The 11,009-nt window shown below is 36.4% G+C and overlaps 1 protein-coding gene across 1 annotated transcript in view; it reads right to left on the reverse strand.

Moving 5' to 3' along the window:
• The window catches only part of LOC140839464 (callose synthase 9-like), a 37,207-nt gene extending 26,463 nt beyond the window's left edge, over positions 1-10,744 (reverse strand). The window contains 18 exon segments of the mRNA XM_073206182.1: positions 177-229; positions 344-533; positions 652-775; positions 877-979; positions 1,867-1,989; positions 2,319-2,394; positions 2,528-2,604; positions 2,800-2,925; positions 3,311-3,428; positions 3,511-3,608; positions 4,847-4,936; positions 5,929-6,054; positions 6,132-6,242; positions 7,102-7,225; positions 7,465-7,628; positions 7,930-8,027; positions 9,718-9,919; positions 10,465-10,744. Coding sequence (XP_073062283.1) covers positions 177-229; positions 344-533; positions 652-775; positions 877-979; positions 1,867-1,989; positions 2,319-2,394; positions 2,528-2,604; positions 2,800-2,925; positions 3,311-3,428; positions 3,511-3,608; positions 4,847-4,936; positions 5,929-6,054; positions 6,132-6,242; positions 7,102-7,225; positions 7,465-7,628; positions 7,930-8,027; positions 9,718-9,916 — 2,000 coding nt within the window. The 5' untranslated portion in view covers positions 9,917-9,919; positions 10,465-10,744.
• Positions 10,745-11,009: the final 265 nt, after the last annotated feature.

Here is an 11,009-nt window from a genome sequence, read left to right on the forward strand (position 1 = left end):
CCTTACTAGTTAATTACAGCAATTGACAAGGAGTGACTGGATAAAATTTGCTTCAAATAAAATACAAGGAAAAGCAGGGGAGACAGATGGAATGATGAAAGGTCTCTCTTATAAAAGTAAGGGCACATAAGTACGAGGGAAAGTCGTAAGAAAAAGTAACACATCTATGTAATTACTTTATGAAATCTGAAGCTCTTTCATACATGCCCCGGCCAACATAGTAATGTTCCTAAAACACGTGAGAGCACATTTATTAACAACAACAAAAAAGAAATATAATTTATACTACAAATATGTAAAAGTCATTCACGCAATGCATAATGCTTTTAAAAAATAAGTAAACCTGGTGCATCCACTTCAAAAAACGAATCAAAGGCCAACCATCACACTGATTGGACATATGGTGACATGCTGGTATGTGCATCAAGAAACTCAAAATGAATTTCACGCCAGCATAGATGGAAAGTATTATGACATAGAGCTTATAGATAATTGACTCGGCATTGGGTTTGCTCTGTTCTGCAAGAGCTCTCCTGTGAAATACAGCACTTAGTCAAAGTCCTGCCTATAGCTTGCAAAAAAAAAGAGCGATAGAAAAAAAAAGCTAGGTACTTAAAAGGAAAAAGGTTGAGAAGAGTAGCATATACATACACATAAAGGAAACATATGAAAACGGACGTCAAGCAATAGAACAAAAAACGTAGTAAAATCCTGGTCACAGCTAGGTGCCTAGAAGTGGAGTATGCCCCATACATCATTATGATGTCCAAGACACCTGAAGAACAGAAAAATTCATTGGCTTAAAAATAAAAAAATAAAATAAAAATTGAACTATTCAAATGTGGCACAAAAGAGTCTAAAATATCAAATATTTACTCTCAAAGAACTTCATCACAAAGTATGTCGGTCCAACACTGAGAACTTCTCTAATGGTCTTGGAGTTGAACTGGCTCTTATTGAATGAAAAGACGGCAAGTCCCTGGAAAAGATGATCCACCATAAGAAATAAACAAAGAGTGTCTCCTGAACTGCAGATTATGGGCGTGATAAGCAAAATGATACCAATCCTAAACTTCAGATTTGTGTAAAAATAATAAACATCGACATAACAAAATGTATAATCTATTTCATTGTAAATACAAAGAAGAAAAACAAAAACTGAAATAAGTTGATAACAAGATATCAAAAATCTAGAAACTTCAAACTAAACATATTTATAATTTGTAATAACAACAATTCCTTTCAGAAAACTCAAAATTGTGTACTCTAAAAATCTCAAATATGCAATCAAGAAGATATGGTCCACCCTAACGTTATAGCAGCTAACTCAATTTTTCCATTTTCCTCATCATTCCTTTGGAATTTAGTGGTAATTCACCAGAACATGGGAGACAGAAAGTTAATTGGATATCAGTAAGTAACCCACATCTTCTATAACACGATAGGCCCTAAGAGACTGATCCAATGAAACAACTGCAGTAGCTGAAACTTTTAAAAGTGATTGAATTCATTATGGTTTTGCCGATCAGAATTTGTAACAGCCCCTTGACATATGGATAACTATTATATTAAGGGAGAGGGTGGTAGACAAGACAATTTGGTGTATCATGTGGAATTTCAACTTATTTTAGAGATTGCCCCTCCCAAATTGCAATATGGCCCATCACTAATTCTTATAAATAGGATATTACCTCTATTCTAACATAAATTAAATTCATTATGAAAAATGGTTGTACAAGCACGCAGCGAGTGCACCGAACACATCTGTGTACAGAAAAAAAATTCATAACGGAGTAAAGCAAAGGAGAGAGAAGAGATGAGGCGAGAAAAGCTTAGCACTGCTATATTTCCAAACAAGTTGCAGACCTGGAACATAATCAGAAGGAATATCCAGAGGCGATGAAAACTGTGATAGAGATGAAGAAACGTCCTGTGCTCAACAAACGATGTTTTACCACAACGTTTGCCACCGCTAGACTTCAGAACACTCTGTAAACCAACAGTGTATATTTTCAAGAAAACACTTTCCTCAGATAAAAGTATCTTCACCGACCCAATCTTATGATGCGTGTCAACAAGGAATTTGAAATATAAATGCCAAATACATGATTTTGGGTGAAAGGACGGGATAGTTTGAAATTAAAAAATCCAAAGAATAATTTTTAAAATTTGTGAAATTCACAAGCCAAAAATGTATACAGGTCATATTTTTGGGAAAAATTATTTCAGAGTCAATCTCCAAATTGTCCTGTGAAAATACCCAAAGAAAGCCCTTGGCTATTATGATAATTAAGAATGAATGTAAGAAAGTTACAGACCTTTGACCTTGTTGGATGTAGGAAAAAAGTTGTACCCTTACGCCATGGCCAACAAAGTTCAAAGCAGTGCAGTGACCTGGGAAATAAACAAAAAAGAAACAAATTTATCTATTGAAGAACGTCTAAAATTTAAAACCATACAGCTAAAAGATAAAGGATATGAAAACCATTATTCCAATATATCTTGTAGTTCTGGTACCCAAACTTACCAAAAGTATTCATTAAAATCGTCATAATTTCTCCAAGACGAATGAGGAGCTCGACCATTATCATTGTTGGAGGCTTCCTGTAGACAACGGATTATTAAACTATTAAGAAATAAATTAACTTTTTTCTTTGAAAATCTCGAGTTCATACTGGGATGTGATTTTACCAAAAACTAGTATTTCCAGTGCCCATGACATTAAATTAACTCAAATTCTATAAACAAATAAACTAGATCACAAGCAAGACACGGAAATCGGAAAGACGGCAGACATACCGCAGAAATGACCTCATAAAGAGGAAGTATAACTTGATTGATAAACGATACTCCAGACTCAGAAACACAGCTGTTGGCTGGCTGTGCAACCTGTTGCCGCGATATTTCTTCCAATTCCCTTCCCATCTGTTCAATTTGAACAAAACATGGTATTAGGATGAGACAAAGCTACACCGGAAAAAAAAAACATAAAATCATTGACTTCTTCCCAACTCCCAATAAAGCAGAAGGTACAACTTTAGATCAGAATTTCATTTTTTTAGACTCAGAAAATTTTGGGCAACATCATTGTCCTTGCGTACCCGAAATATCCTTCATTCCACAGCTTAAATAGAACGAACAAAACCCTTTACCAAACACGGGAGTCAATTTCAGCTATGAAATGAAAAGAAAGCTGTGGGAAAACAGCCAAATGACAATCCTTATGACTTGAAATCTTCTTAATTGATACCTAGTTAAAAACAATAAATTAAAAAAATTCTCAAACATTTAACGCTCCAAGTGAACCTACATGATGAAATATGTAGCACAAGCATTCTGGAAGAAATCGAACATTTGCTGCTTCGCCCCATATTAAGAAGTACAATGAAATAAGCAATAGCTTCTTCTCTTTGCTAACAGCCTCCAAACTGAAAAATGTATAGTCTGTTACAAATTAACACGAATATCATAGAAAAGAATTGGCACCACCACCGGAACTAAAAAACATACTTGCTCCAGACAGGTAAGATTCCCAAATAGTTGCACCACTTGATGTAATTGTCAAGAGACTTTAAAAAAACTCTCTGCACAGCAGCCTCATCCAATTTCTGGAGCAAAGCGATAAATAACTCAAAACACAATAGACCAAATGTTCATCTGAGATCCCAAAAATGGTAATAGGGATCAAGTAGACATGCACATCATGCTACCATAAAACTAATCCTCATATTCAAGGAGTAAAAGCATAAGGTGCATACACAGAATTTGAGAATAGCAACAATATGCTCACAGAGACAGGAGAGGTTAGAAAAACAACCGCCCATTTGTTTAAAAATCCAAAAATAAAATAAAGGCATCCACTAGGCTCCAAAGTTATTCATTTCGTCCACAGAGATAGAGAGAAAAATCATCTAGGTTAATAACTCTAGACAATTCACAAGTAGTGGAGATTGTTAGCAACTAATCCTGAAGCTAATGGCTGCAATCTGAACATAAACCTCAAAATCTGTTCGTAAACATTTGAGACAAATTTATTTAGTCAATCTTCCAGGCAAACCATTGATCCACAAATAGTTTGTATAGTAAAAGCTTGATTAGTGCTCTTAAAGTAACAAGTGATAATCTGATTCTAAGAAAACTTAATCCTAGATCACAGGTAAAAGAATCTCCCTCCATAAGAAATTTAAAATGGGATGCAGATGTACAATCTCAAGGACAAGAGGCCCTTAATAAAAATTAAGGGAACTTAAAAACAATAAGTAAGTGGAAAACACGATCTTCCACTTCTACTGAAAGCCAAACATGGGGTCACGCCAAAGGGTCATCCAACGCTTATCCTCAAACAATATTAAGGTCTCGGCACTAAAGCACTGTCCACTCTCACATATCAGGAAAAATAATTCTAATTAATATAAATGCTTCGTGGAAGGCTGTGAAAGATGTGATTCACAAGCGGTAGGATTCCGTACACTGAACTACTATTGATAAAGTTGTACAGTATTATTCATAAAGCAATTGCACTCTAGATAAATAAGTCACCTGGGTTTAAAATTTAAATTCACAGTTTGGAGCGATCAAGCAGCTATTGGCAATTCTAAAGGGTACGTGACATTGTGATGATCCTGTATAAAAAGAATTTTTTCCCCTACATCTACAACCAAGCACCAAACTAATAAAAACCTCCCATCCCCCTCTGAGATTAGTGTCCTAGCCCAAACATGTGGATCAACAAAAATCATAAATTGAAATGTACAATCAGCCATCATCTGAAAAGACACCGCAAAGAGACAAAAAAACGAGGGGAGTAAATCCAGTATATCATTCTGACACATGGTATGAGACATACTGGCTCGGGTTCCTCAAGAATACGAAGCCGACTTTGCTCATTTGCAAGGAGGTGAACGACATGCTCCCGTTGATTGGAAACATTATCTTTCTGAAAAAATTAAAAACCGAAAAAACAAACTTGAATCCCAAATCTGAAAAGTCAATAACACCAACAAATACATACCAAACATTAAAAATTTAATATTTCAATGATTTGGGGATGTACAAAAATATAACACAATCAATAACGCAAACAAAATTCATCACCAGGTTCTTCTCCTAAGGGACAAACTGCCAAGGGCGGGAGAAATGAGATTATTGCATAAAGTTCACCCAGATCATGCTCTGTTCAACAAATTGAGAATAGTGTTGCAACCCATTTGAGGATACCAACCTTTGACGCTCATGCAAAGTTCTGAAGTACCAAAGCTTCAACTACAATGAGCATGTTAACTAAATGCTTTGAAATTTTAACCTCCAATTCATATTTTGGGTGACAATACATAGAAAGAAGCAAAAAATATGACAACGTATTTTATGGTTCCTAGGCTTCTACAGAATAAGCAAATAGATGCGAGGTCATCGTCTTTTCACAAATCACAACTTCAAATTACACCAGGCATAAAGGTTTTCAAAGTTAATGGTACACCAAATATAAATGAATGTCTGTTGATATCAGCAAACAAGATTCTTTCTAAAGTTGCAGTAGGCCCTAATTACCATGACATCTAATTGTTCAGCTTCTCCAAGATGACATGCAAATAAACCTCTTATAACACTAGGTATTTACCGAATTTTCCAACTTCATTGACTAACATACTAACCGAGCATTATGGTCCACATTAAAATGAGTGCATTCTCACCCCTTCAGGCCTTCTTCTGACAAATGCAGTTGATTTTAAATTAAAGTGCAAGCAGAAAAACTGATTTTTTAGTGCAAGCAATTAATTAGATTTCTCATAACATTTCTTTTCGGGATAGGACAGAGAACAGAAAAGTTGACAAGAAATTTTGCAGAAACAAAAGACAATGGAGATCAAATCACATGCTGGTGAGAAATAACAACTAAAAAATTATAGATATAGATGATTACACACTAACCTGGAAGCCAAAAGTATATTGCAAAAAGTCGAACACGTCTAAACTCCTCGTCGCCGGTGCGGGAAAAGTTCCAGGTAATTTTGGAAGTCCCATGAAGTGCTTCAAAGATGAAGCCGCTGCTCGTACCTGATTTAAAATCCAACCACTCCAGACGACTGAATACCATTGAAATAGTAATTAGATACAGAAACATAACCTGTCACCTCTGGAAAAGACACAATGGGATTTGTAAGAGTCGGAGCATCAAGAGGAATTATATTGTAGGCCACTAAATCTTCTGTCATAGCTGCATCCACCTCCATCACTCGTTTCAGCTGAAGTAGAGAGCAAGCATGAGGAAAACTAAAATTTCATCAACTTGACAATGGGGGCAATCCAGGGAAAAGAGTGAAAATAATTCAACACAGTAGGTGCCTGGGATATAATCCGGAGTTGAATCTTGATGAAGCACTATGGATAGAATCCATTAAGAGAACCAATTAACTACACACTCCAAATATCCAAAGACATGCAAGCGCTTAGCATGGACCCCCCTAACCTATCTAAAAGCATCTCCTTATCCATCTTAAGAACACGGGCTGAACAAAGTTACAAAATAAATTAAAAATAATAGTGGAAAAATATCTAATCACTGTAAGCATCTGGCTTCAGAATAAGTGAAAACAAAGTTGGAAGAAGAACATGGGTGTTCCTGTGGTTTCAGCAGTCATAAGTTTCACGTGAACTCATGCATCTCCTTTTTGGTCAATACACACACAAAAAAGTAGACAAAGAACAGAAGAAAATTAAAGGAAAATATAAAAATTTTAAAATGGTGAAACTGTGAAATAGCTTATCCTGCCACTGAGCAAAATCACAGTATCTTGTGGGCTTCGCCAAGATAGGTCATGTGCCTCATTATTTAAAATAAACTGAAAAAAAAATACACATATAAATGGACTATGATAGGAGGTAACATCTTAATACGAGACAAAGAAACTAATGCATAATTCAAGTACACTCATTTAAGTATATGTATGATTTAGTTATTTTGTATGACTATAAAAAAAAACAAATACCAAATTCTCCATGCTTATAATTTTTTTAAAAATAACAAAAGATAGAACTACCTTCCGTCGAAATTCATATGCCTATATGAACACAAGCAACAAAAATTTTAAAAGACAGACAAACCTCCTCGGGAATTAATCTTTCAGCTTCTTCAGGGGAAACCTCATTTGTCAGCTGCTCTAAAACATGTCCAAGAACTTTAAGAGTAGCCAAAACTCTTTTCCTTTTCAGTGTTTTACGTTCCAACCTGATAAAAATGGCGGAAGACAATAGTCGAGAAAAAATTAAAAGACAGCCAAAATATGAAACTAACAACCAAGTTTTTACTAAAACCAATTGTATGCAAGAGTACAAAGAGATAAAAGTGCTCAAGAACAAGCATGATGCCTAATTCGAAAACAGCACAAAAAACAAGGCCAAAAAACCCTACCACAAACAAACATCTGATAGCGACTAGAAAAAAGTGCCTTGTTTAAGAACACATACTCTCCAAGGTTACCACTAAAGAAACCAGATTCCCGCAACTTCATCTCCTCTTCTCGAAGCTTGTCCACATTATGCTTCTCTCTGTAGTGTGTATAAAATTCCTGTAAGCGGGCAATGTCCTGACTTCTGTCTATGGTTCCACCTTCCCGCTTCATTAGCTTTTGCTGCAAGATTTCATAAACATCACAAAAGGAGAATGCAGCACATATGTATAATAAAAGAAATCTACACCAGTACAAGTTTAGAAAAATGTTAAAGTCAACAGCTCTATTTATCGCAACCATGCCTATCACAGACCATAAATTTCTCGAATGCAAGTCATAGAAATTCCAAATACATCAATACATGCAGGAGCACAAATAAAGTGCTATGATTAATGATCAAACTATTCAATTTTGCAACATGGAAAACATTGAATGAGCGTATTATAAGTGTTGCATTAGTAACATTCCTGTTTAGAGATACCTTGATGACAGACATTAAACCTGTCTTGAACTGTAGTACACCCCTTCCCTCACTATTCGGATCCAAATTTTGAGCCAATGAATATGCATGCTCACATACTGAAAAGATCAGAGGAAGAAAAAATACAGGGCAGTGTTCTAAATGGCGGTCGAGGCGGCCGCCTAGGCACTAGGCGGCCGCCTAGGCGGTAGGCGGCCCTCGACCGCACCGCCTATGCTTGAGGCGGGTGTCGAGGCGGGTCGAGGGGGTCGAGGCGGGTCGAGGCGGGTCGAGGCGGCAAATAGGCGGGTCGAGGCGGCGAACAGGCGGTCGAGGCGGGCGAGGCGGCGAGCAGGCGGGCGAGGCGGTAGTCAACAATTTTAAAAACCTAGTCAACAATTTTAAAAACCAAGTCAAAGTCAACTAATTTTAAATATTAAAACTCTAACACACCTCTTTCTTTATTTTATTTTATATTTTCACTCTCAACCAAGTCCACACGCAATATGCCGCCGCCCGCCGCCGCTGATTATGAAAGGATCATGGATGTAGTATATGGTGCATATGTAGATGATTTAGAAGATTAGTTATGTTTAGTCTACTACTTGTTCTAATGATAGATAATTGATTGAAACGTTGAAAATTTAAACTTAGTTTTTTGGTAAAAAAAATTATATTACTTCGTTAGCATAATAACATTAATATAATGATGAATTTTTATTAATTGCACATTATCTAGATGATATTATATTTTGTGCTTAAACATTCATTAATTGCACATTTTACATAAAAATGATTATATTGCATGATATCTATAAAAAAATTACTTAAAAAAATTCAACCGCCTAGGCACCGCCTGGGCACCGCCTAGGCGGTAGGCGGTCACCGACCGCCCCGCCACCGCCTCCCGTCATTTACAACCTTGATACAGGGTGAAAATAGAAGTCAAAGAAACAGGAAGCCATCAAGCAAAGGACATCCATATTTATATTTATTAAGCATCTAGCTGTTAGAAGCATACTCATTCTTCAACAAGGTTTAATCGAGCCTTTTTAATGATGTTATTCTCTCACAAGCCAACAGTCTAGCATGACTCGCCGAATTTTCCACTTGGGAATCCCTAGATACCTTCTCAAATTCAAATTATGACAGCAGTTTTAATGCATAACAAAGTCAAGAGTGTTATTCAGTGACAAACTTACTTAACAAGGCAATCAACTCTAGTAGCGTAAATTCTCACTCATACAGAGCCAAGTACACAAATTGGGCACCCAAGAAAAACAACTAGTGAAAATATAAAAAAAAATTCAAAATGATCGCGTGTATGACTGTAATTCAGATAGATACAGTTAGGACTCCATTTCAAACTGTTTCCCTATAGTAATGTTAAATAAATGCAACTTAAAAGGAAAAGAATTCAAAGATATTCCTGAAACAAAATTTAAAGGTTTCACAAGCCCACATTTAGATATATAATCCTCGTTGGCACCAGCACTTGAGTCCAAGAAACAATTTGCTGTCAATTCCTGGTAATTGGTAGAAGTATGCGAAGCAGTAAGGCATCACCCCGTAAGGGATGGAAAGGGAATACTAAGGGAGGTTTGACTTCTAAAGGAATTAACATCGGAGGAGTATAAAGGATGGAAAGATGATATTGGGGGAGGTTTGACTTCTAAAGGAGATACTCCTAAGATGAAATGGAAGTCCTGAGTCAAAAATTATCTAACTAGTTTGCATAAAAAAAATAATAGTCTCAGAATGAAAAGAATATGTCTCAGCATGATAAAAGAAAAAAAATAAGACACATACAAATTCTAAAAATATTAGGATCATCGGCTTGAATTTCATCTGCGGTCCTTAGAATGTCGTCTATGTCTTTGTTACCAAGTGACGATGGAACATTTGCAACAAGACCTGTGTCAGGCTGTCCAAATACATCCCCGCTCACTCTTCGGTCACGTAGTGCTGCACGCACCAACCGCTCCCACAATCCCTCCACTCGAGACATCTCCTACATGACGTCAAAAATTAAAGAAGAATGCATTCTTAATGAGTCATTGTTCACGTAGAATAAAATTTGCAAAAAACTAATGGCCGAAAAATAAAATCAAACACTGATGCGGCCAAAAGAAGACTCGTCAGCATACAGAATAAGACATTCCTATAGTGTGTGCCCTAATGAACTGAGTGAAAACAATAATCCCAGTTCAAACAATTATAAGCAGACCACAGAATTACAAAACCAGCTCAATCAACAAAATAATTTATCAAAGATCGACATGCCAATAAACACAGCACGTTCCAAATTTACAAAAAGATAACACTAAGCCGCACTTTTTTCAATAAAAAATTGCTTGCCCAATCAGCGGCATCATCTCTAAAAACCAGCCAACCAAACTATTAATTCGACTTGAAACTAAACGCCTCTAAACACCTAGCGCCTGTAATATTGTCAAAAAGAACATCATAAAATAAACGACTAGACGCGCATTAGAAAAAACGAAAGTACAAATATGGATAAAAAAGAAACCATAGAACTGAGGATAATAATCTCACCGGAGGGGATCTGGCGGGCGATTCACCGCTACGTCAAACGAATTTCTCTATTACAGACTCAAATTCCAACGTAAGTATACTTGCTATCAATAAATAAGGAAAAAGATAAACCCTAGACTTTTGACTTTGAGAGGTTTGGGGAATAGATCACGGACGTTGCAATGGTGGTCCGGAGCGTATTTACGGTAGTAATACCTCCGGTTCTTCTCCTGCAATGAAATCTTTTTCGTGTTAAAATCGGGGTTTCACATGAAACTTGAGCAGACAGGTTTTTATAGTTGTAGACGGTTCGTAAATGGTACGCGGAGCAACCGCAGTTTCCTTTCTTCGGGTGGGAGCGTTGAAAAACTTGGCTGTTGAGATTTTTCATATGAAAAGAGTAATTAACAAAATAATGCCGTTACTTGAAGCTCTTTCTTGGGCTGCATCCTTAGATTTGCAACAAGTCATCTTCGAAACAGATTCCAAATCCGTAGCTGAGGCTATCAACTCTAACCATGTGGATTGTAGCGAATTTGGAACGATAATCACATAGTGTTGTTACA

The sequence above is a fragment of the Primulina eburnea genome, chromosome 8 (assembly GCF_022965805.1).
Source record: "Primulina eburnea isolate SZY01 chromosome 8, ASM2296580v1, whole genome shotgun sequence".
Classification (NCBI taxonomy): domain Eukaryota; kingdom Viridiplantae; phylum Streptophyta; class Magnoliopsida; order Lamiales; family Gesneriaceae; genus Primulina; species Primulina eburnea.